The sequence below is a fragment of the Schistocerca serialis genome, chromosome 1 (assembly GCF_023864345.2).
Source record: "Schistocerca serialis cubense isolate TAMUIC-IGC-003099 chromosome 1, iqSchSeri2.2, whole genome shotgun sequence".
NCBI lineage: Eukaryota > Metazoa > Arthropoda > Insecta > Orthoptera > Acrididae > Schistocerca > Schistocerca serialis.
Window position 1 is genome coordinate 460,970,929 of NC_064638.1, and position 27,822 is coordinate 460,998,750.

Sequence of the window (27,822 nt, forward strand, 5' to 3'; positions counted from 1 at the left end):
ACCGTGATTCGTCACTCGACACAACATTTTTTCTACTGTTCAGTCGTCCAAGTTTACGCTCCTTACACTAAGAAACGTGTCATTTGGCATTTACTGGCATGATGTGTGGCTTATGAGCAGCCGCTTGACCATGAAATCCAAGTTTTCTCACCTTCCGCAGTACTTGCAGTGGATCCTGATGCAGTTTGGAATTCCTGTATGATGGTCTGGATAGACGTCTGCGTATTACACATTATGACCACCTTCAACTGTCGACGGTCTCTGTCAGTCAACATACAAGGTCAGCCTATATGCTTTTGTACTGTTTGTGTCCCTTCACTTTTCCATTTCACTATCACACTGGAAACAGTGGAATTGGGGATGCTTAGGAGTGTGGAAATCTCTCGTACAGACATATGACACAAGTGACACCCAATCACCTGACCACATTCGAAGTCTGTGAGTTCCGCGGAGCGCCCCATTCTGCTCTCTCACAATGTCTAATGACTGCTGAGGTTGCTGATATCGAGTACCCGGTTGTAGGTGGCAGCACATTACACCTAATATGAAAAACGTATGTTTTTGTCCGGGTACTTTTGATCACATATTGTATAAGAACCGACACATAAGCAAGGTATTAGTGTGGTGTTCATATCTTTCCAATGTGCATGTGGTAAATGTTGAAACATGAACTATGGTAACATTGTTACCAAATGCTTCCAAAAAGGACCAAAATGCTGTTATTCTCTTTTTGGCTGCCAAAAGACAAACACTGGTTGACATCTGTTGGAGAATGAAGAATGTTCATTTATGAAGAATGTGTTGCTGCTTCATGACAAGACACATTTCAATTTTACAAATGTCATAAGACAGAAGTTACGCCATCAAAAGTGAGAGAGACGTAAGCACCCACCCTGTAGATCTCCTACCATATGATTATCACGCCTTCAGCCCCTTGAGAAAGGTCTTGAAGGGTTGATGATTCCTATTGTACGAGAATGCACAGCAGGCAGTTATGGATTTCTTCATGTATCAGGCCTTGGTACGTTACCAAATGGGTAGCTTCAACCTGGTGTTGCATTGGTTGGATGGCATCTCAATGCTCACAATGATTTACCTGAGTGGCATACTGATTCTGGACTGCATGGCCTTCAAACGGGAACTTTTTGATCACCCCCTACATTACAATATGCGTTGATATGATGAAGCTCTATAAAATCAGCTAGAATTTAAAGAAAATGCTTCAGATATTTAGCTGTCAGCAATATTATACACTTTTAGTTTAAAATGACATCAGTTTATGCAGAACGATTGTAATGCAAATCATAGGAAAGGACAAGGCTTTAAACATACAATTATTTGTAAGCGTCTCCAGGGTTTCAGCAGACAACTGCACAACTATTATGAGACATACAGAAATATGGCATGTATCAGTGGATACAGCATCTCTCCAAATTTCTATGTGTAATATGTGCCGTGGTGTAGTTTGTGTGCTACTAGGGAGCAGGCAAGCCAGAACATGTAGACACATCATCTACTCCACATTATCACATTGAATTAATTCATACCTGCATACACACAACCCAGTGAACAGACAACTGTTGTTGCACCTTCTGGGGCCACAGTAGCCGTGACTTCAATGAATTGCAAACACATATTGACATTTGCCTCATCACAAAAAGTGCCCACATTAAACTTCTGCAGTGTGAATTAAAAACTTGAAGAGATGCTCCATTCACTGATTGTGTCTATTCTCTGTTTATCTAGTAGTTCTCAGGCAGTCTTCTCCTAAAATCCTTGAGTATAAAATGAATAACGTTGTATATTTTCTTGAAAAGACATCGTTCTTTGAGATGATCATTCATTGTTTTCTCATTTACAATACAGGGTTATTACAAATGATTGAAGCGATTTCACAGCTCTACAATAACTTTATTATTTGAGATATTTTCACAATGCTTTGCACACACATACAAAAACTCAAAAAGTTTTTTTAGGCATTCACAAATGTTCGATATGTGCCCCTTTAGTGATTCGGCAGACATCAAGCCGATAATCAAGTTCCTCCCACACTCGGCGCAGCATGTCCCCATCAATGAGTTCGAAAGCATCGTTGATGCGAGTTCGCAGTTCTGTCATGTTTCTTGTTAGAGGAGGTTTAAACACTGAATCTTTCACATAACCCCACAGAAAGAAATCACATGGGGTTAAGTCGGGAGAGCATGGAGGCCATGACATGAATTTTGCTGATCATGATCTCCACCACGACCGATCCATTGGTTTTCCAATCTCCTGTTTAAGAAATGCCGAACATCATGATGGAAGTGTGGTGGAGCACCATCCTGTTGAAAGATGAAGTCGGCGCTGTCAGTCTCCAGTTGTGGCATGAGCCAATTTTCCAGCATGTCCAGATACACGTGTCCTGTAACATTTTTTTCGCAGAAGAAAAAGGGGCTGTAAACTTTAAACCGTGAGATTGCACAAAACACGTTAACTTTTGGTGAATTGCGAATTTGCTGCACGAATGCGTGAGGATTCTCTACCGCCCAGGTTCGCACATTGTGTCTGTTCACTTCACCATTAAGAAAAGATGTTGCTTCATCACTGAAAACAAGTTTTGCACTGAACGCATACTCTTCCATGAGCTGTTGTAACTGCGCCGAAAATTCAAAGCGTTTGACTTTGTCATCGGGTGTCAGGGCTTGTAGCAATTGTAAACGGTAAGGCTTCTGCTTTAGCCTTTTCCGTAAGATTTTCCAAACCGTCGGCTGTGGTACGTTTAGCTCCCTGCTTGCTTTATTCGTCGACTTCCGCGGGCTACGCGTGAAACTTGCCCGCACGCGTTCAACCGTTTCTTCACTCACTGCAGGCTGACCCGTTGATTTCCCCTTACAGAGGCATCCAGAAGCTTTAAACTGTGCATACCATCGCCAAATGGAGTTAGTAGTTGGTGGATCTTTGTTGAACTTTGTCCTGAAGTGTCGTTGCACTGTTATGACTGACTGATGTGAGTGCATTTCAAGCATGACATACGTTTTCTCGGCTCCTGTCGCCATTTTGTCTCACTGCGCTCTCGAGCGCTCTGGCGGCAGAAACCTGAAGTGCGGCTTCAGCCGAACAAAACTTTATGAGTTTTTCTACGTATCTGTAGTGTGTCGTGACCATATGTCAATGAATGGAGCTACAGTGAATTTATGAAATCGCTTCAATCATTTGTAATATGTATGTAGAGATTTATTTCACCAAATGCATTCATGAATAGTTCATCCATCTTCTTCTATCTCCAGAAGCTAAAATTCTCGTTAATACAATAGGGCTTTGTGTGTCTCATTTGCTATGTATCTCTATCAGGAAACAAAATTTTTTTTCCAATTTTGAAATTTGAATCATAGTATGTGAACACTGTTTCATAGTGGTTTATATGTTGAGTATAGTATCACAGTTAAATTTCCCATAGACCGCCCAATAACATATAAAATACTGCTATTGTTAAAGCTTGTAAAATAAAATTTTCTGGAAGTGTAGCCAGTTTACTAGTAATTTAAATTTATTGTACAACATTTTTGTTTTGCATAGTGTACGAGGTGCTATCCAAAATTTTCGAGACTGGTGCTGCCATCTGTTGAAAATCTTACCTTTGGACTAACGGTCACCAGCACCATCAAAGTGGTTCCCATTCGCATGTACACACCAGTCCTAGTGCTTTTGCCACTGGTCAAACATTTTCTGAGAGTCCTGTTCTTTGAGGGTGTTTATCACTGCCAGTGATGCTTCTTGAATTCTCTCTAGAGTGTCGAACCAATGGCCTTTCACCTTGAGTTTCAGTTTTGGGAATAGCGCAAAGTCGCAAGTTGCCAAATCTGGCAAGTACGGTGGGTGGGGTACAACCGCCATGTTGTTTGTTGCCAAAAAGGTCCTGGTGAGCAAGGACGTGTAACAGGGCATGTTGTTGTGATGCAGCAGCCAGTTCCCTCGACGCCAAAGTTCGGCCCATCGTTGCCGCACATTTTCACGGAGCTGTCGCAAAACGTCACATTAGTACGTGGAATTCACTGTTTGGTTGCGTGGGATGAGTTCTTTGTGCACACTTCCCTTGGTATCAAAGAAAACGATGATCATGCTCTTCACTTTACTCTTCACCTGTCTCGCTTTTTTGGGTCTTGGAGAGCCTGGGCTCTTCCACTGGGATGATTGTTGCTTTGTCTCTAGGTCATAACCATAAATCCAGCTCTTGTCACTGGTGATAACGCGTGACAAGAGGGTTGGATCATCAGATGCAGTCTGACGAAGCTCCGTGCACACTTCAACACGCTGTGCCTTCTGATCGGCAGTCAAGATCCTTGGCACAAATTTTGCGGCAACACGATGCATGCCCAATTCATCAGTCAACATTCATTGATATGTCCCGTAACCAATACCCACTTCATCTGCACGGTCTTGAATGGTTCAGCGTTGATCCACACGAAGCAGTTGTTGAAGTTTGGCAACAATGTCTGGCGTAGTGCGGCTAACGGGCCTTCCAGTGTAAGCATCATCTTCGATGTCTGTACGGCTGGCCCTGAACCGAGCATGCCACTGAAACAAATGCATACAACTCATGCTCTGTCCCCTGAACCGAGCATGCCACTGAAACAAATGCATACAACTCATGCTCTGTCCCCCAAACACTTGTTGAATCATTGCAAGGGTCTCCGTAGCACTTTTCCTGAGATTTGCACAGAATTTGATACACACGCGCTGTTCTGTTCGCAGATCCATTTTAAAATCGCCACACACCAAACACAGAGTATTACGGAAATCAATGTGGACACACAACACATCCTCCCAGCTGAATACCACTCCGCACACTGACTCGTCAAATATGCAGCTCTCGCCACCTAGCTGTGCATAGATCTACTACTTCTACTTTCCAGATGGCAGCACCAGTCCCGAAAATTTTGGATTCCACCTCGTATATGTATCGTTGTGTATCGTCTTTTCACTGAAGATGGATCTGGCCAAAATGAAATGTGTGTGTGTGTGTGTGTGTGAGTGTGTGTGTGTGCGTGCGTGTTTCATCAATTTTTTTCAGGTGTTACTGTAATAAATATGTAGAATCTCCAATTTCTTTGCTTTCCTTTCATACCTCTCTTACTCCACTATGTGTAATGACATCTGTGTTTTAACTTGTCCGCATGTAAGTTGCAGAACAGGAATGAAATTTTGCTTATACAAATATGGAAAAAAAGTTTGAAATTATGAGTAGCACAAATCACCATCTATGAATTAAGTAGTGCCTGAACTTTTATGCAAATTTAAAATTGTAGAAACATAATGAAAACGATAGTTACTACTCACCAACAGGCTCCAACAGCCAGGCACTGTGGTCATGTGTGTGTGAGTTGCATTTGCATGCACACACTGTGTGTGTTTGTGTGTGTGTGTGTGTGTGTGTGTGTGTGTGTGTGTTGCCTATTTTTGACAAGGGCCTTGTTGGCTGAAAGCTAACTTTCTGACAGTCTTTTTGCTGTGCCTTTTTACGACTCAGTATCTCGACTATATCCATTATATTGTTACATTGCCTCCTGGATTTTCTGTTGTTTTAAATTAAAATTGTAGGTAGACTAAACCTAGGATAATTGTAGAATTGGCTGCACACATACCACATACTGCCATTAGGCACTGTAGTGTCACTAAAGTCTTCTACAGTTTCATTCACTAGCTACTGGCATAAAAACATTTGGTACCCTTGAAGATATGCATTATTTAGCAATTCTCCCACTTAAATTCTTGCATGTTAGGTTAAAGTCTTCTACAGTTTCATTCACTAACTACTGGCATAAAAACATTTGGTACCCTTGAAGATACACATTATTTAGCAATTCTCCCACTTAAATTCTTGCATGTTAGGTATACAGCACATTGAGAACATGTGAAGTAAATGGCTGTCTAAAGTGGCAGAATTTTTGTTCAAAACCCAAAGAACTGTTTCCTTACCCTCTCATTTTATTCATACTTTTAAATTAGTCCCTGTTGCTTATTTAATTAGTCTTGAAGTATTCCTGCCCATCATTAACAGTTACAGTTGCTTTCAAATTTCCAGTTACAGTTAATCAAATAAAACATACACTTGATGAACCACTGGATAAAAGGTACCATCAATATGGCATTTGTCACCTCCTTTTGCACCAAAGAAGGCAGCGACTTGTATTGGAATTTAATATACATGACACCTGATGTATCTTGGATCTGTACTTATCTACATCTATTCAAATAGCCCACACTTCTCTGAAACTGAGCCAGATGAATGGTAGTTAAGATGGGTTGATATAGACTGAGAGTGAGGTTCAGATCCCCAAATTGCTATTGGGGTTCCGGCATCAATAGTTCAGGTAAATGCCAAAATGGCTTCTTCATGTAGGCCATGGATGATATCCTGCCCCATTCTTGATCATCTGAGTTTATGTCCTTGTCTATAATGACCTTCAAGTTGGTGAGACATTAAACATGAAGCTCTCAGGGGCTCAGCATTCATTTGATGAGTACAGGTTTGGCGACCCCAGAGTTACTGAGCTGGGGACTGGTAAGCACCACCAGTCCTCTGTCACCATAAGCTCTGAACAAGCTTCAGTGACCACTGTATGGTGCAGCAGTGGAGCATTGTGTGTCACAGGGAACAGGGATCTTGGTGTGATCACCCGGAACATGACGATTGTAAAAATGTCTATAAAAAAAAAACCTCAGTTCAAGGTGTGCTGCACACTGATGAGTTGCATGGCTATTGCGGAACAGTTGTTAATGGGCTGCATCTGAGTTGTATAAGTGGCCCTGTCTAGGTGGGCTTGTATTTCCCAAGATGCTCGTGAGACTGAGATGGACCCCTTGAAATCTTCTTTTCCTCCTATTCCTCCTACCAGCAGAATGGGTCGGCCACTTTGGAAGTACCAACACCCAGTCACACAAAAGACCTCGTGTGACCAACCCTCCAGATTCTGGAGTTGTTAAAAATAGTTTGAGATATAGTAACAGGATGCATTCTGCAGGACAGAATGTGTTTTTGGCAGCTAAGAGATGAGAGGGAACCATTTGAGAAAGTCTCCCATTTTTACATTTAAAATGGTTTAGAAGGCATCTCAGGGAATTAAAATCAGTCAGGTGGCTATAAAATGGGACAGTATTGGTCAAAACCTCTAATTCCCAGTAGCAGAAAGTGAAGTGCCTTAGAGAGTATGCCATTGAAATAGAGGCCCACAGTGCATTGAACAACAGCTAAAGTGTAGAGACATGCAAGGATCTGTTGGACATTCCCAAAAAAGAACCGACTTTCAGCAGCACGAAACTTCCAGATCATGTTAAGGCAAGTTTCCTATGCCTCAGAGTGTGGTGTTATGTCCCCAACCCAATGTGCTGTTTCAAATACCAGCTCTTTGGACGGGTGGGGTATAAGGGAGAAGCCACTTGTGGCAAATGTGGTAAGGCTGCCCATGAAGAAGTCGCTTGTTCTTCTCTCTTGAAGTGTGTGAATAGCTGTGGGGCTTATCCTGTCTGGAACTGAGACTGCAGTGTATATCTTGACGAACAAAAGATATAACAAGCTTAAGACTGCAAAAGGCCTTGGTTTTTGACATTGTGGAGCTCCCTGCCCCTGCAAGGATTGAGTCCTGTCCACCATCCATCACAATCACTACCACTTCTGTGGCTGTGGATCCAAAGCAAAGAATAGCCCACTGAGAGACACAGGGAGTACACAGTCCAATGATGTCGAGATCATCCTCTCTGATGTCTCTCTTGAATCTTCTTCAGAGGTGATTGACCTTGATGTTGGACTGGGTCACTCATCTCGCGCCAACACTGAGCCTGTACCCATTACGAGCTCCCCTCGCCGGTAGAAAGCCAGGATGAAAGTGCAACCCCCGAGATAGATGGCTCCCATACTACAGTGGAACATTAATGGGTTCAGAACACACATGGAGGAAATGAAATTCCCAGCACAGGAACACCCCTGTGCTTGTGTTTGCAGGAAATGCATTTTAATGCATCTAATGTACCTGTACTATAGGGCTTTACACCACGCTTGGGTAGAAATGAAAACTCAAGCACAGGAATGCCTCCTGTGCTTGTGTTTGCAGGAAACACATTTTAAAGCATCTGATACCTTGTACTATGGAGCTATATGCCTTATCACAAGGATGACCTGACTGGGGAAATGGCCAAAGGGGGCGTCACTTTGTTTATCAATATGCACACCACTCCTTTGCTCTCCGCCTCGCTATCGATCTGCAATCTATTGCCATTGAAATTCACATGTGTCAGAGGATCGCTGTTTGCTCACTGTATCCGCCTCTGCAAGATACAGTTGACTCAGAGGCATACACAGATCTTATGGAACAACTCCCCCGACCATTTCTCCTATTGAGACACTTCAATGCCCACCATGTCTTGTGAGGCTCAACCTCTACTTGCCCTTGGGCTCAGGTTTTGGAGAGCCTCAAGATGTCTCACAAGATGTGCATCCTCAATGCAGGTATTCCCACCCATTTCTCTGCTGCTACGGGGGTCATTCTGAGCCAACAACATCTGTTTCTGCTTCCCAGCCCTCGTAGACTCTGTTCCATAGGAAGCCATTGCCGACCTTCATTCCAGTGACCATTTCAGACCCCGCATTCACCTGCTGGATGGAGTGTTACCTGAAGAGAAGCCACTAAAATGGATGGTCAGTGGGACTATCTGAACACTGTTCAGCCAGCTGGCTATGTATGAACATTGTGACAGTGTCCAGGAGTGGATAGACCACATTACACAAGTGATTCATCATGGCAGTGACTTATCCATCCCAAAGTCCTCTGGTCATCTTAGGAGGCAACCTGTAGCTTGGTAGACCAATGAGTGCCACTCAGCAATCTGTGCCAGGCATGTGGCTCTTCAGAGGTTTGAGTACCGCCCAACAGCAGACAGCTTCACAGCATTTCAGGTCGCAAGAGCCAAGGCTCAATGTGTAATTAAGGAGAGCAAGAAAAGGTCATGGCAAGTGTTCGTGGATTCCATCAACTATTCCATGTGTTCTGCCAAAGAATGAGAAGCCATCAGGAGGATTTATGATAAACACAGTTGTTAATCAATAGCAGCAGTGCTGAAGCGGGGGTGTCTCCAAACATCGCCCAGAGACAACGCTCAGGCACTGGCGGAGCATTTTTCATAAACTACTGTCAATGCAAGACAGGATCCAGTTTTTCGTCGCTACAGTGCAGCTGTAGAGAGGAGCAAGTTAGACTTCAATTCCATCAGTTCTGATTCCTACAATGCCCCTTTCTCCATTTGGGAGGAATCGGCCCTGTCTAAGGCTCGTGAAACTGGATCCACTCATGACCAAATCTGGTAGTACATGCTTCGACATTTGCCAGCATTGTCAAAGGAAATCCTCCTTGAATGTGTTTATTTGATATGGCAGACAGCTCATGGGGCAATTATGATACCTCTCCTCAAACCAGGAAAGAATCGCACATGTCCTGGTAGTTACCGAAATATCTTTATAATGACCTGGGAGCAAATGGTTAACCGTCTTCTGGTCTGGTTTCTAGAGGCCAGGCAAGTCTTTAGCTGTTCTCAGTGTGGATTCTGGAAATTTCTGTCCACTGTCAACAACCTGACTCCAGTAGAGGTGGCTGTTCAGCAGGCTTTCCTATGTAAACATCACTGTATCAGCATATTCTTTGATATCAGTAAGGTGTACGATACTACTTGGAGACACTGTATTTACGAATGCAGCAATGGAGCTTTTGTGGCCATCTCCCCATCTTCATGTGATCTTTCCTGTCTAAGCAGCTTTTTAGGTCCCCAGTTGGTGACATGCCGTCAGACTGATTTGAGCAGGATAATGGTGTCCCTTAGGGCATTGTTTTAAGTATTACCGTCTTTGCCGTAGACAGAGCGATAAGCAGAATATTGTCTACAGTAAGGAATCCCATACAATGCTCCGTATTTGTGGATGATTTTGCTGTTTTCTGTTCCTTCTCCAGTGTTGCAACAGCGACTCCTCAGTTACGAGTTAGAGTGAAGATTAGGGGAGTGAGTTGCAAAGACTCACTCCCACCCTCCCTCCCTCTCTCTCCCTCCCCCCTCCTCTCCCTCCCTCCCGCTCTCCCTCCCTCCCCCCCTCTCCCCCTATCCCTCTGAACAATTCTCAATTTTTAATTTACCTGACTTAATTGTGATGGATACCAGTCTACATTTTAAAGACTCACTGAGGTTTCTGGGCCTCTTTTACTTCAAACTGTTGTGGTTACCACATGTAAGATATCTGAAAACCAGAACCCAGAAGGCACTGAATATCTTAAGGTGCCTTAGCCGTAGGTCTAGGGGAGCAGACAGGGCACATCTGCTCCAGTTGTACAGGGCTTTAGTGCCTTCATGGCTAGATTGTGGGTGCATAGTGTATGAATCCCCCCCCCCCCCCCCCCCCCCCCCCCCATGAACCATAGACCTTGCCATTGGTGGGGAGGCTTGCGTGCCTCAACGATACAGATAGCCGTACCGTAGGTGCAACCACAACAGTGGGGTATCTGTGGAGAGGCCAGACAAACGTGTGGTTCCTGAAGAGGGGCAGCAGCCTTTTCAGTAGTTGCAGGGGCAACAGTCTGGATGATTGACTGATCTGGCCTTGTAGCACTAACCAAAACGGCCTTGCTGTGCTGGTACTGCGAACGGCTGAAAGCAAGAGGAAACTACAACCGTAATTTTTCCCGAGGGCATGCAACTTTACTGTATGGTTAAATGATGATGGTGTCCTCTTGGATAAAATATTCCGTAGGTAAAATAGTCCCCCCATTCCGATCTCCGGGCGGGGACTACTCAAGAGGATGTCGTTATCAGGAGAAAGAAAACTTGCATTCTACAGATCGGAGCGTGGAATGTCAGATCCCTTAATCTGGCAGGTAGGTTAGAAAATTTAAAAAGGGTAATGGATAGGTTAAAGTTAGATATAGTGGGAATTAGTGAAGTTCGCTGGCAGGAGGAACAAGACTTCTGGTCAGGTGACTGCAGGGTTATAAATACAAAATCAAATATGGGTAATGCAAGAGTAGGTTTAATAATGAATAAAAAAATAGGAGTGCGGGTAAGCTACTACAAACAGAATAGTGAACGTATTATTGTGGCCAAGATAGACACGAAGCCCATGCCTACTACAGTAGTACAAGTTTATATGCCAACTAGCTCTGCAGATGACGAAGAAATTGAAGAAATGTATGATTAGATAATAGAAATTATTCAGGTAGTGAAGGGAGATGAAAATTTAATAGTCATGGGTGACTGGAATTCGAGCGTAGGAAAAGGGAGAGAAGGAAACATAGTAGGTGAATATGGATTGGGGGTAAGAAATGAAAGAGGAAGCCGTCTGGTAGAATTTTGCACAGAGCATAACTTAATCATAGCTAACACTTGGTTCAAGAATCATAAAAGAAAGTTGTATACATGGAAGAATCCTGGAGTTACTGAAAGGTATCAGATAGATTATATAATGGTAAGACAGAGATTTAGGAACCAGGTTTTAAATTGTAAGACATTTCCAGGGGCAGATGTGGACTCTGACCACAATCTATTGGTTACGAACTGTAGATTAAAACTGAAGAAACTGCAAAAAGGTGGGAATTTAAGGAGATGGGACCTGGATAAACTGACTAAAGCAGAGGTTGTACAGAGTTTCAGGGAGAGCATAAGGGAACAATTGACAGGAATGGGGCAAAGAAATACAGTAGAAGAAGAATGGGTAGCTCTGAGGGATGAAGTAGTGAAGGCAGCAGAGGAACAAGTAGGTAAAAAGACGAGGGCTAGTAGAAATCCTTGGGTAACAGAAGAAATACTGAATTTAATTGATGAAAGGAGAAAATATAAAAATGCAGTAAATGAAGGAAGCAAAAAGGAGTACAAACGTCTCAAAAATGAGATCGACAGGAAGTGCAAAATGGCTAAGCAGGGATGGCTAGAGGACAAATGTAAGGATGTAGAGGCTTATCTCACTAGGGGTAAGATAGATACTGCCTATAGGAAAATTAAAGAGACCTTTGGAGATAAGAGAACGACTTGTATGAATATCAAGAGCTCAGATGGAAACCCAGTTCTAAGCAAAGAAGGGAAAGCAGAAAGGTGGAAGGAGTATATAGAAGGTCTATACAAGGGCGATGTACTTGAGGGCAATATTATGGAAATGGAAGAGGATGTAGATGAAGATGAAATGGGAGATAAGATACTGCGTGAAGAGTTTGACAGAGCACTGAAAGACCTGAGTCGAAACAAGGCCCCGGTAGTAGATAACTTTCCATTAGAACTATTGACGACCTTGGGAGAGCCAGGCCTGACAAAACTCTACCATCTGGTGAGCAAGATGTATGAGACAGGCAAAATACCCTCAGACGTCAAGAAGAATATAATAATTCCCATCCCAAAGAAAGCAGGTGTTGACAGATGTGAAAATTACCGAACTATCAGTTTAATAAGTCACAGCTGCAAAATACTAACGCGAATTCTTTACAGACGAATGGAAAAACTTGTAGAAGCCGACCTTGGAGAAGGTCACTTTGGATTCCGTAGAAATGTTGGAACACGTGAGGCAATACTGACCCTACGACTTATCTTAGAAGAAAGATTAAGGAAAGGCAAACCTACATTTCTAGGATTTGTAGACTTAGAGAAAGCTTTTGACAATGTTGACTGGCATACTCTCTTTCAAATTTTAAAGGTGGCAGGGGTAAAATACAGGGAGCGAAAGGCTATTTACAATTTGTACAGAAACCAAATGGCAGTTATAAGAGTCGAGGGGCGTGAAAGGGAAGCAGTGGTTGGGACGGGAGTGAGACAGGGTTGTAGTCTCTCTCCGATGTTATTCAATCTGTATATTGAGCAAGCAGTAAAGGAAACAAAAGAAAAATTTGGAGTAGGTATTAAAATCCAGGGAGAAGAAATAAAAACTTTGAGGTTCGCCGATGACATTGTAATTCTGTCAGAGACGGCAAAGGACTTGGAAGAGCAGTTGAACGGAATGGACAGTGTCTTGAAAGGAGGATATAAGATGAACATCAACAAAAGCAAAATGAGGATAATGGAATGTAGTCGAATTAAGTCGGGTGATGCTGAAGGCATTAGATTAGGAAATGAGACACTTAAAGTAGTAAAGGAGTTTTGGTATTTGGGGAGCAAAATAACTGATGATGGTCGAAGTAGAGAGGATATAAAATGTAGACTGGCAATGACAAGGAAAGCGTTTCTGAAGAAGAGAAATTTGTTAAATCGAATATAGATTTAAGTGTCAGGAAGTCGTTTCTGAAAGTATTTGTATGGAATGTAGCCATGTATGGAAGTGAAACAAGGACGATAAATAGTTTGGACAGTAAGAGAATAGAAGCTTTTGAAATGTGGTGCTACAGAAGAATGTTGAAGATTAGGTGGGTAGATCGCGTAACTAATGAGGAGGTATTGAATAGGATTGGGGAGAAGAGAAGTTTGTGGCACAACTTGACTAGAAGAATGGATCGGTTGGTAGGACATGTTCTGAGGCATCAAGGGATCACAAATTTAGCATTGGAGGGCAGCGTGGAGGGTAAAAATCGTAGAGGGAGACCAAGAGATGGATACACTAAGCAGATTCAGAAGGATGTAGGCTGCAGTAGGTACTACGAGATGAAGAAGATTGTACAGGATAGCATAGCCTGGAGAGCTGCACCAAACCAGTCTCAGGACTGAAGACCACAACAACAACAGTTTATGAGACCTTATTGTTTGAAAATAATTGATGCTGTCCACCATGAGGGGATTCGGCTGCCCTTGGTGCTTATAGGACCAGCACCATACCCAGTCTCTGTTCTGAGGCTGGTGAGCTGCCACTTGCAGTTCAATGGCAACTCTTCATGGTGTGTCAGGCATGTTAGTTCCATGCAGCCCGGAAGTCACCTGCAATTCATACTGTTGCTCGTCCACCTCTGGAATGTCTTTTCTCAAATTGTCCACGAGCAACAAGGCCGCTTGGGAGCTGCGTGCGGCATGTGCTGACGTCACTTGATGTGGAGAAAGTACAGCTCCAAATCCAGGATTTTAACCATATGCCACCCTGATTACTGCAAAAGCCCAGATTAATTTTAGATTTGGTGCAGTAAAGGAAATATTGCTCTCCTGCATATATTTTTAATACATTATTTTATGACATTTTATGGGAGCACCTTAACCCCACAGCTCTCTTTACAGGTGAGTCAAAACAGGACGACTCTGTTGGTTGCTCTATTGTTTCCCCTCATCATTTTCTCAAGATCAAATACCTCGAGACTTTGATGTTTTAACACGGATTTATGAGATCGTGCTGGCACTGGAACAGATGAGATGTTCCTAGGATGTTGCATTCCTTACATGTTCAGATTCTCTTATTGCCATTCACTCTCTCCAACATTTGTAGTCCAGAATAACCAGGATGCCCTCCTCCAACTACAACAGCTGTGAAAAATGTCTTTCTACTGGGTACCGGGGCAAATGGGTATTGAGGGGTATGAAAAGGCAGATGTAGCAGTCAAGGAGGCTCATTGTGATTCTCAGTTATTTCTGTGTACCAACCCACTGCATGCTATCACCCTACTGTTGAAGGTGGAGAGTGAAGCGTTGATGGGAAGACGAGTGCCTTGAAGTTACAGATAATAAGCGGCATCTCATAAAGCCCAATACGCAGCTGTGGCGTGCCTCCTTTCAGCCATGTAGATGGATGGAGGTCCTCCTCATTTGTCTTCTCATAGGCCCCAGTCCTCTTGTAGCTCAATGAATGTGGTGCAACTTTCACAGTTTTGTGATGTGTCCAACTTGATTCCGAAAATTTTAGAGGGATGTTTTTATGTGTTAGAGGGTGACTGGCTCATCCATGCTTTCTTAAGTGATCAGCCGATTACATTCGCTATGTCTTTCTTTTAACTCTTCTGTGGTTTTACATTTGTTTTCATCCCATGTGTAGGATCTTCTACCCTTTCCCAGTTGTCTCCAGGCATATGAGATAGAGTGATCGTGTGGCTCAATGCAAGTGATGTGGGAGTGTGTGAATGAATGTCACTTTATAGGTTTCCACCTCACTGTGTGCAACAATTTTAGTGATTTTATCCACATTCATTTGTTTTAATTACTGTAAGAGTGCTGATGACCTCGCCATTGAGCACCCATAAGCTACACACAAACACACACACACACACACACACACACACACACACACACACACACGCACACATGCACGCACTAACTTCCTTGCTTCAACATCACACAATATCTGATTTGGCTATGACTGAAAGTGAACACACTATCAATAAGCTGTCACGTGTGTCCAGTAACTAGGCAAAAAAGACTTGAACACCACCAGGTATTTAATCAAACCAACTAGTTTAATATGGATTGTGACAGCTTGCCATGATATGGAATGTGTCAATAGGTTTACAAACAGATCATGTTCTCTGTGCAAACATGGATAAATCTGCCCATTACATAAATGATTGTTTTTTAATCACAATAAACGTGACCGAAAACACAATATACGTGACCGATAGTAATCGCACCCAGTTAAAGACACTTGCAAAACTTTCTTACATGAAATGTTTGAAGTACTGTTTTGCTTGTGTGTGGTTAAGTTGTACTCATAATTCTTAGACTCACCACCAGTGCATTACATTTTATTTCACAAAAGGTAATATTGGTAGGCAGCTCGCGTCATTATTTTTATTACTATGTTACATCAACGACATTGCATCAACTGTTTCAAGTGGTCAATTTAGTGTTAATTCCTGTAGGCTACTAAATAGATTCTACAATAGATCGATAGGAAGAAGTGGACCGTATCTGTGGCCTTCCATGTTCTCTGGACTTACATCCACAAAATTGTTAATTGCAGGAGCATTTGAATGTTCTTGTGTGTCAAACTTCTGTACAAGCTGCAGTCGGCTTTTGTGCCGAGGTTGTGAAACCATATGCAATACTCCTGGATTACATAAATGTATCTGCGGTTCTCTGCAACTGTGGGTGAATGCATGTGTCATTGTTAACAAAAGGATTTTTGAACATGTTTTGTGCAAAGGAAAGCATAGTAGGATCGCAGTGCCCAAAGACAGTGGCCGTGTGTGTGTGTGTGTGTGTGTGTGTGTGTGTGTGCGCGCGCCCACACACACACACACACACACACACACACACAATGCTATTAGGTAATGTTCCTTTGTGTTTCACAAGACTGATGTGCTGTAAATAGTTGTAAGAAATGAGTTCCATATCCATATAACATATTTTTGTCTTATGTATGTGTATATTATATTCTGAAAAATCTGTTACACCCTTTGTGTTGTGGGGTGCTTTGGCTCAGGCAATTTGTTGGATTATGGTCACTGTAACTACCATTTAAGTCTTCCATCACACTAGTCTGTATAAGGAGATACTTCAGTAGAAACTCCACATGTATTTATTCTGTGGTTTTATTGCAGCCAGGAACACCCTGAACTTGTGCCAAAAGCTGTAGCTCTTAAGGAAGCAAAAGCAGCCAATGCAGCCTCCAATCCAGAACCAGGGCCTAAAAAGCTTCAGACTCCTTTCAAGGTATTCTTGGGTTATTTAGTAACTGAGTTTTTTGTGTTTTGAATTTCATTTGTGTGTGAGCACTATTTTAAGCTGCAAGGCAACTCTAATGTTTCATCATACATTTGAGGAAACAACAAAGTATTCATTATGTTGGCACACATTTTATTATTCAGCTTATTTTCACATGATTGTATTCTTATTTTTCTGTTGACTGCACATCTTCTTTTAGTGACTATAATTTTGGCTAACATTAGTGCACCTCTTCCTCCCTTTTCGACTGATGAAAATACAAATGTTGTAAATGCCTTATCAGCTCCAGACAGGTTTATAGTATATTTACATGAAATTGTAAGATGTGAAGTGTGGGTGAATAGGATTTTGATCACTATCTTCTTTGCTAGTAATTTGCTTACATTCCACATTCTGCGATTATATAGGATATCTTCTGTATTTCTTCCATTGAAATGGTGACATGCCAACATCATTTGTTGTTGAAATGAGGAAGATGTCTTCATGACAGGCAAGTTGTTAGTTTCTACCACTGATAGTTGCTCCTTTTCTTCTACAATCTTTATTACTGCCCTCAGGAAATATACAGAGATTCATTAATAGCAACTAGTCATTGCCTGGTTGTACAATGTGTCACATTCGCAATCGATACAACATTAGATTAATGCTTTTGTTCAGCATAAATATGCTTCCTGAATAAGCATTTTCTTTCTCGTGTTTCACTATTAAAGGAAAATATGACACCGAAGTGCTTATGCAGGCTGCTCTGAAGTTTGTCAGTTTTCCCAGTTCACATGTTCCTTTTTTCTGCAACTGCCAATGAGAGCTGAAATGGAGAAGACTCAATTCCAAACTGCTTTCACATTTTGGGAAGCAATACAAACCACATATATAAAAATTCACGTTTTGTGTGCATTGCTGTGCAGTCAGCACATTATTACATGAATTACTTCCGATGATCAAAATAGATTGAGTAAGGATGTACCTAACATATAAAGTAGCTGGTAATAACATCGTCACAGACCCATATCATTCACATAAACTTGTTGTAGGATTTTTGGAACCTATACTATGTTCCAACATTATGAAATGACTTGAAGAAAGTGGTCTATTGGCACATAATCAGCACAGATTCAGAAAATATCACTCTTGTGAAGCACAATTGGATCTTTGCTGACATGAAATAATGAGTGATATCAATATGTGATCTCATGTTTCTAGATTTTCTGGAGGGTTTGAACACTATTTCTCACAAGCAACTTCCAATCAAATTGTGCGCCTCCAGAGTATCATCTCAGTTGTCTGACTGATTCTGTGATTTCTTGTAGAAAAGTCACAGTTTGTAGTAATTGACAGAAAGTCATATAGTGAAACTGAAATGATATATGAGGTTCCCCGAGGAAGTGTTACAGGTCCTCTACTGTTCTCAATGTATATTAAAAAAAAAAAAAAAAACCTTAAGTGATAATCTCTTGCTCTATGATTGTTTGCAGCTGGTGCTCTTGTTTACCAGCAGATCATAGTGAATTATAAACTGATTCAGATAAGATTATTGCATGTTTGAAAATGACAATTTACCCTAACAAGAAAATATTGAGGTACTTCACATGAGTGCTAAAAAAATTCCATTACTTTTTTGCCACACAATAAAACACGCAGATTTAAAGGTTTTGGGTTCAACTAAATACCTAGGGATAACAATTATGAACAACTGATGTTCAAACGATCACAATCACATAGAAAATGCTGTGGAGAAGGTAAATAAAATACTGTGTTTTATTGGCAGAACACTTGGAAAAATGCAACAAATGTAGAAAAACTGCCTTCACTATGCTTGTCTGTCCTAATCTGGAGTATAGCTCTGTGCTATGGAATCCCTACTAGATTGAAAAAGTTCACAGATGGGTAGATCATTTTGTATGATCATAAAAAATGGGGGCATCATGGATTGGAAAAAATAAGTGAGTAAGGTGGAAATCACAAAAACATTGAATTTTTTGCTGCAGAGCGACTTTTTTCACAAAATCGCAATTGTCAGATTCCTCCTTCAAGTGCCAAAACATTTAGTTTACTCTCGCCTACATAGGGAGAAATGACCATAGGGATAAAATGAGAGAAATCGGAGCACCCAAGGAAAGATGTAGATTTCATTTTTCCCATGTATCACCTGAGAGTGGAACAGTTGAGAAAGAATATGAAATTAGTTCAGTGGAACTCTGCCCAACACTCGAAGTGCAAATTGCAGATAGTCATGTAGCTGTAACTGGCAATGGACAGTTATTTTAGATTATTAAGAAAAAAACAAATTATAGTGAAAATACATTAATTTGTTGTGAAGCGAAATTGCAACACATCATCTGGTTTCATAATGGCTTCCATAATGAAAAGTTAAGCAACCTGTAGAAGTAAACTACGATCTGACTGTCCACAAGATGGTACAGAAGTTTTACAAGGAAATAGATGCTTAACAATGTGTGATATGTATAGATTTCAATCTCTTAATAGACACTTACCCCCCCCCCCCCCCCCCCCCCAACCATGGACCTTGCCGTTGGTGGGGAGGCTTGCGTGCCTCAGCGATACAGATAGCCGTACCGTAGGTGCAACCACAACGGAGGGGTATCTGTAGAGAGGCCAGACAAACGTGTGGTTCCTGAAGAGGGGCAAGCCTTTTCAGTAGTTGCAAGGGCAACAGTCTGGATGATTGACTGATCTGGCCTTGTAACAATAACCAAAACGGCCTTGCTGTGCTGGTACTACGAACGGCTGAAAGCAAGGGGAAACTACAGCCGTAATTTTTCCCGAGGGCATGCAGCTTTACTGTATGATTAAATGATGATAGCGTCCTCTTGGGTAAAATATTCCGGAGGTAAAATAGTCCCCCATTCGGATCTCCGGGCGGGGACTACTCAAGAGGATGTCGTTATCAGGAGAAAGAAAACTGGCGTTCTACGGATCAGAGCGTGGAATGTCAGATCCCTTAATCGGGCAGGTAGGTTAGAAAATTTAAAAAGGGAAATGGATAGGTTGAAGTTAGATATAGTGGGAATTAGTGAAGTTCGGTGGCAAGAGGAACAAGACTTCTGGTCAGGTGACTACAGGGTTATAAACACAAAATCAAATAGGGGTAATGCAGGAGTAGGTTTAATAATGAATAAAAAAAATAGGAGTGCGGGTTAGCTACTACAAACAGCATAGTGAACGCATTATTGTGGCCAAGATAGATACGAAGCCCACACCTACTACAGTAGTACAAGTTTATATGCCAACTAGCTCTGCAGATGACGAAGAAATTGAAGAAATGTATGATTAGATAATAGAAATTATTCAGGTAGTGAAGGGAGATGAAAATTTAATAGCCATGGGTGACTGGAATTCAAGCGTAGGAAAAGGGAGAGAAGGAAACATAGTAGGTGAATATGGATTGGGGGTAAGAAATGAAAGAGGAAGCCGTCTGGTAGAATTTTGCACAGAGCATAACATAATCGTAACTAACACTTGGTTTAAGAATCATGAAAGAAGGTTGTATACATGGAAAAACCCTGGAGATACTAAAAGGTATCAGATAGATTATATAATGGTAAGACAGAGATTTAGGAACCAGGTTTTAAATTGTAAGACATTTCCAGGGGCAGATGTGGACTCTGACCACAATCTATTGGTTATGACCTATAGATTAAAACTGAAGAAACTGCAAAAAGGTGGGAATTTAAGGAGATGGGACCTTGATAAACTGAAAGAACCAGAGGTTATCCAGAGTTTCAGGGAGAGCATAAGGGAACAATTGACAGGAATGGGGGAAAGAAATACAGTAGAAGAAGAATGGGTAGCTTTGAGGGATGAAGTAGCGAAGGCAGCAGAGGATCAAGTAGGTAAAAAGACGAGGGCTAATAGAAATCCTTGGATAACAGAAGAAATATTGAATTTAATTGATGAAAGGAGAAAATATAAAGATGCAGTAAATGAAGCAGGCAAAAAGGAATACAAACGTCTCAAAAATGAGATCGACAGGAAGTGCAAAATGGCTAAGCAGGGATGGCTAGAGGACAAATGTAAGGATGTAGAGGCTTATCTCACTAGGGGTAAGATAGATACTGCCTACAGGAAAATTAAAGAGACCTTTGGAGAAAAGAGAGCCACTTGTATGAATATCAAGAGCTCAGATGGAAACCCAGTTCTAAGCAAAGAAGGGAAAGCAGAAAGGTGGAAGGAGTATATAGAAGGTCTATGCAAGGGCGATGTACTTGAGGACAATATTATGGAAATGGAAGAGGATGTAGATGAAGATGAAATGGGAGATATGATACTGCGTGAAGAGTTTGACAGAGCACTGAAAGACCTGAGTCGAAACAAGGCCCCCGGAGTAGACAACATTCCATTGGAACTACTGACGGCCTTGGGAGAGCCAGTCCTGACAAAACTCTACCATCTGGTGAGCAAGATGTATGAAACAGGCGAAATACCCTCAGACTTCAAGAAGAATATAATAATTCCCATCCCAAAGAAAGCAGGTGTTGACAGATGTGAAAATTACCGAACTGTCAGTTAAATAGGTCACAGCTGCAAAATACTAACACAAATTCTTTACAGACGAATGGAAAAACCAGTAGAAGCCAACCTCGGGGAAGATCAGTTTGGATTCCGTAGAAACACTGGAACACGTGAGGCAGTACTGACCTTACGACGTATCTTAGAAGAAAGATTAAGGAAAGGCAAACCTACGTTTCTAGGATTTGTAGACTTAGAGAAAGCTTTTGACAATGTTGAATGGAATACTCTTTTTCAAATTCTAAAGGTGGCAGGGGTAAAATACAGGGAGTGAAAGGCTATTTACAATTTGTACAGAAACCAGAGGCAGTTATAAGAGTCGAGGGACTTGAAAGGGAAGCAGTAGTTGGGAAGGGAGTAAGACAGGGTTGTAGCCTCTCCCCGATGTTGTTCGATCTGTATATTGAGCAAGCAGTAAAGGAAACAAAAGAAAAATTCGGAGTAGGTATTAAAATTCATGGAGAAGAAATAAAAACTTTGAGGTTCGCCGATGACATTGTAATTCTGTCAGACACAGCAAAGGACTTGGAAGAGCAGTTGAATGGAATGGACAGTGTCTTGAAAGGAGGATATAAGATGAACATCAACAAAAGCAAAACAAGGATAATGGAATGTAGTCGAATTAATTCGGGTGATGCTGAGGGTGTTAGATTAGGAAATGAGGCACTTAAAGTAGTAAAGGAGTTTTGCTATTTGGGGAGCAAAATAACTGATGATGGTCGAAGTAAAGAGGATATAAAATGTAGGCTGGCAATGGCAAGGAAAGCGTTTCTGAAGAAGAGAAATTTGTTAACATCCAGTATTGATTTAAGTGTCAGGAAGTCATTTCTGAAAGTATTCGTATGGAATGTAGCCATGTATGGAAGTGAAACATGGACGATAAATAGTTTGGACAAGAAGAGAATAGAAGCTTTCGAAATGTGGTGCTACAGAAGAATGCTGAAGATTAGATAGGTAGATCACATAACTAATGAGGAAGTATTGAATAGGATTGGGGAGAAGAGAAATTTGTGGCACAACTTGACCAGAAGAAGGGATCGGTTGGTAGGACATGTTCTGAGGCATCAAGGGATCACCAATTTAGTATTGGAGGGCAGCGTGGAGGGTAAAAATCGTAGAGGGAGACCAAGAGATGAATACACTAAGCAGATTCAGAAGGATGTAGGTTGCAGTAGGTACTGGGAGTTGAAAAAGCTTGCACAGTATAGAGTAGCATGGAGAGCTGCATCAAACCAGTCTAGGACTGAAGACCAGAACAACAACAATAGACACTTGATAATTTTATCAGTTGTATTTTCTCACTCAAGGGTAGGTGTAATACGATTTAAAAATTGACTTCTTTCCAGGTGTACATATTACTACCTAAAATATTTTCATGGACTGATTTATTTGTTTTGTCATGGATCAGACCTAAAGATCAGCTCAAACCAAGGAAAGCAACCCTTCCCCACCACCACCACTATCACTGAATTACGCTATTGCTACAACACGTTTGGGTAAATACCACTTGCTACATGTTCACTATATTCACACTTGCTCATCTGAGTTCCACTCTATGAATCTACACCACAGACAAGAAACATTGTGCATTGATTCTGTGGCAGTGCCCTCTTTGTAGCAAAATCACCGTGAAGCATTTTTTTGTCTTATGTCAGATTGGTCCATCAGTGACCTTTAAATCTGAGCTGTAACAGAAATCCTCTTCAGAATTTGATATATATGTCTGTTGATTGGTTTGTACAGTGCATTTGGAGTTTGATTTATGCCTTTGATCAATTTCTTTATCGTGTCAGGGAGACAATTCATCAATAATTGGAATCTCTCAAAATTCTTGTTATCTTTGTTGATTCATCTGATATAAACACACCTCTGATGGAGATACATTATGCCTGCACTTCTATGCCCTCAGTACGTGGCCTAATGACTAAGGCAGTGCCATTAAGTGGTGTGTCCCGAGACATTTGATCACATAATTGTTCTATATATTTACTGGGAAAATGTGATAAAAATTGAAGTATGAACACAATGCAAGGAAAGAATGGCTTATGGCCAAGTAAAAATATTTAACAGTGGTCAACATGATTGATGATTCTCATTATATGTAACCAATCTGTGGTCTTTCCATCTGCCCTAGTTTGTATTGATTATCTATTTCCTATTCCCCTCCAGTTTTCATTCCTTCTTTTGTGTTGTTAGTCTATTTTCCACATTTTGCTGACATCATTTTAGCTTTTCTGAATTTCCTTGTTAATCTTGGGCTCTTCATCTTTTTTTTTTATAGCTGAAATTTGCAGCCTACTTGTGACAAACTGTTTCCTAATTGAGAAGATACTTGTCATTTGCATAACTGTCACTTATCCCATTCTCTGTGGTCCGCCATTCATTTTAGCACTACTCTCTCATGCTTGATGTAAGATTTGTCCTAGGCTTGTAAGTGTGTTTTATTTTTCTTTTAAAAAAGTCTTTTATACTTATGATCAAAGGTTTAGTTTTCTATTCCTCAACTATGCATTTAAATGAAGTGGAGCATACTGTACACACCAAATATTGAGAATTGTATTTGTATGCGGGTCCACAGCCTCATTGTATTTCATAAAATAAAACAGTGTTTGTTGTAGGCTGTAAATTTATTTATTGTTGTGCTATTGGCCAATTTTGACTAAGGCATCATTATCAAGCACATATGTGGTAGCATTATGCACTGTGGTGCAGATGTGATGTGGAAATCAATTTGTCAGTCCATAAGCAAGGCCACACTTCAGTGGTACCATTCTCTGTATCAAATACAATTGATAGAGCAGTAAAATAAGTGGAAGATCCGTGCATAGTAGAATGGGAGGTTAACATCTGTTCACTACAGAACCACGTTATGTCATGTGAAAACTTCAGATAATACATTGGTTGCGTCAACATGAAAGATAAATTTAGAGCCTACAATAGACATTGTTTCCTTTAATGCACATGTACCATATTTTTTGGACTATAAGATGCACTTTGGTCTTTGAAAAATTGCCTCCAAAATTGAGGTGTGTTTTATCCTCAGAATTAATATAAAGATGTCCAGTGTTTGATTTAAAATTCCCTCCAATCTTAAAAATGCCCGTATATTCTATGCTGCAAGAAACGTATTTCTTGTCTGGCAACATTGGATTCAACTGGCAGCAGCAGTGCACTGATGCAACAAACATCAGTTGTGGGGACTCACAAGCTTGCTAACTTTGTCTCCCTCCTGCCCCACCATAACAAACACTGTCTAGCCTATCATGCGTCATTGCAGTCTGTGGTGCCAGTGAACTTGAATTGAAAGTGATTTGTGTTATCAGTAACACCACAATATTTTTGTTAGTAGCTAATTTCGTAAAGAAAATAAAATAATTGGTATTCATATGATGTGGGCTATAAATTGAAAGTAACAGCATATGCAGAAAAACATGGAAACAGAGCAGCTGAGTGGCAATTCAGCCCTCAACCAACAGAAAAAACCATTCATGATTGGTGGGCTAGTAAAGAAGTAAAAAAAAAAAAAGAACTGAGAAAGACTAAATGTGCAAATAGGGGATAGAATGCAAAATGGTCAAAACTGGATGATCACGATTTTCAGGGATTTTACAGATCCGTTTGACTTTATAAGCTATTAACTTCTTTAGTCTGGCTTTGCAATCTAATAATAGCATCTTATAGTTCATAAAATATAGTATGTACAGCAAAGTTGAGGATCATATCTGTACAACTGAAGATTACAATGTCATTTTGATGTAGTATACTTTTCACTCGTGTTTCTCAGAAAGTGTACTCCGTGGCTTAAAAAAATAACTCTCCTCCCCCCCTTGACACCACCACCATCACCACCACCACCCACTGTCGAGCGCACGCACACACACACACACACACACACACACACACACACACAAAATATTTTGCATTTTAGCTGGTTATAGAGTTCAGTTGGTCTACTGAATTTTGTCATAATTGTGCCATTTGAAGGAGGTCTATTATTGTGCATAATTCATTTCTTTGGAGGAAGCATGCTATAAATCCAGTTAAATTGTTTACAAAACAAGTAATTAATTAGCTTGATTGCAATGTTATTTGCAGCTTTTCTGTAATGAGAAGTTGAACCAGCATAAAAATGATCCTGGTTTTGATAGAACAGCTGTACTGGAAAGCTGCAAAGAGCAATGGCGTGACATGTCAGAGAAGAAAAAGATTGTTTGGATTGATTGGGCACTTGAAGAAGAGGCGAAGTATCAGGTAACTATTCATCATGGCCCGCTTTGTATTATAAGCAACTTAAAAATGGACGTTTGAAATTGTAACTATCATTTTCTTTGCAGAAATTAATTAAAGAGCTTTATGAGTAACAGACATTCTAGCCATTTACAAAATGACAGTGTGTAATTCTAGAGTGGAAGTCATTCCTTTACTTTTGCGGTAAGGGACTAGTGTTGTAGAACAGCTACCGTATGTGTCATGACTCCCGCAACTGCTTATCAATGTACGTGCTGGCATGTGTGGTAGTATAAGCTGTCACCCGGTAGTCCTGATGCAAGTGTTCCGTGCACGCATGTACAGTCATGTCACAAGTGCACAAGAAAGCTTGGTACAGTCAGCTGCCCAAGGGAACAGTTCCAACATTCTTGATGTTCATAATCAGAAAAATACACAAAAGATCCTGCCTTGTGACTAATAGTGATCAGCTTTGGGCTGTAGCTTATAGGTAGTCTCAAAATAACTCTTTTATTATTACCAGTCAAAGTAATTTGTGCTTATGTAGTGTAGTGTTCCATTATTTCTAAAATGAGAAGTAAGACTAAAACAGTAGTTAATTTTAAATAATAAAATTATTTTCACTCTCCTGGCATGAAGCATGGACCTTGCCATCCATGGAGTGTCTTGGGTGCCTCAGTAATACAGATAGCCATACCACAGATACAACCACAACGGGGGGGGGGGGGGGGGGGGGCTGTTGAAAGGCCAGACAAATGTGTGGTTACTGAAGAGGGCCAGCAGCCTTTTTCAGCAGTTGCAGGGGCAACAGTCTGGATGATGGACTGATCTGATCTAGTAACATGAGCGAAAATGGCATTATTGTGCTGGTACTGTGAATGGCTGAAAGCAAAGAAAATTATAAGCGTAAGTTTTCCAAAGGACATGCAGCTCTACTGTATGGTTAAATGATGATGACGTCCTCTTGGGTAAAATGTTCTGGAGCTAAAATAATCAGATCTCCAGGTGGGGACTACTCTGGAGGATGTTGCCGTCAGGAGAAATAAAACTGGCATTCTACGGATTGGAGTGTGGAATGTTAGATCCCTTAATCAGGCAGGTAGATTATAAAATTTAAAAAGGTAGGTAGCAGGAGGAACAGGACTTCAGGTCAGGTGAATACATGGTTATAAATACAAAGTCAGATAATAGGGATAATTCAGTAGTGGATTTAATAATGAATAAGAAAATAGAAATGCAGGTAAGCTTCTACGAACAGCATAGTGAATACATTATATTAGCCAAGATAGACGGAAAGCCCACATGCCACATGCCAACTGGCTCTGCAGATGATGAAGAGACTGAAGAAATATATGATGAAGAAAAGAAATTATTCAAATGGTTAAAGAAGACAAAAATTTAAGATGATGATGGGAGACTGGAATTTGATGGGAAAAGGAAGAGAAGGAAAAATAGTACTGCATTTACCCCAACTAAGCCGGACTCAAATTTAAGCCATACCCAAAAAATGAGAGTCAAAATCCAAGAGGGAAAGAAGTTGTAGGCAGCATTCAAAATTGCAACAAAGTTGGTTATTTGTAATATGAGAGACAAATTAGATGGCATGGATGAAGATTCAGCTACAATAGCTGAGTTCAACTTGTAAGCTTAGCACGCGAGCTTAAGCAAGTTTATTTTGTAGATTAATTTAGTCTTTAAAATATTTAAAATGACATAACTTGTCTGCACAGAACTTATAGTCATAAATAATTTAAAAATCAATACCAAAGTCAGTTGTCATGCTTCATTTCTGACTGTATCACTATTCTGCTTAAGAAAGACATAAATGTAAACATTACATGATATGTATATTCATCTGCATTTGCCACTGTCTCGCTCAAGTTTGTTAGGGGGACAGGATTTAAATGAGATAACAGCTAACACAGAAGAATACAAGGCGTCATGTTTAGATTTCTATTATCCTTATGACGAAGAGAGTATGTGATACTGACAAAGTGTCATCCATGTTCATGTAAGTTGTGAACACAGGTTTGCCAATCAACTTATCATTGTAGATTCATAGTGAAGTGGCAGTGCTGTAAAAATGGTGGTACCAAACCGACCTCAGCTGGTGCCTTAGGCAAACCTGCAGTGCAATTAGCACTTTTCTCCCCAAAGGAAATAACTTCCTTCTTGAATTTGGCTTTATGGTGAAAGCACTTCATTATGGTACACTAACACCAGCACTTAACAAAATAATATGTTATATGAAAAACTAACCACAGCTTACCAACTTGTGCAAGAATTCTAAAGCCTTGCACGTTGTTGGTATTTACGTAAAGAAATTTGTTACTGTGAATATTTCAAAGACTGCTGCATTCAAAGATCAGAAGGACTGAATTTCTGTATCCTTCATTGGAGGATATATTATGGCTCATTGGTAGAAACTTGGGGGGGAAAAGTAGATTTATCTTCTAACATTTTTTATATATTTTTACTAGTGCACTGCTTCTATTTGATGGCAAA

General features: G+C 40.8%; 1 protein-coding gene across 10 annotated transcripts in view; it reads left to right on the forward strand.

The window, feature by feature from the left end:
* LOC126473268 (nucleolar transcription factor 1-A-like) overlaps positions 1-27,822 on the forward strand; it is a 216,924-nt gene that overhangs the window by 97,516 nt on the left and 91,586 nt on the right. For all 10 annotated transcript variants that reach the window (XM_050100231.1, XM_050100256.1, XM_050100272.1 and 7 more), the window contains 2 exons: positions 16,440-16,551; positions 25,186-25,341. In XM_050100231.1, coding sequence (XP_049956188.1) covers positions 16,440-16,551; positions 25,186-25,341 — 268 coding nt within the window. The remainder of the gene's footprint in view (positions 1-16,439; positions 16,552-25,185; positions 25,342-27,822) is intronic.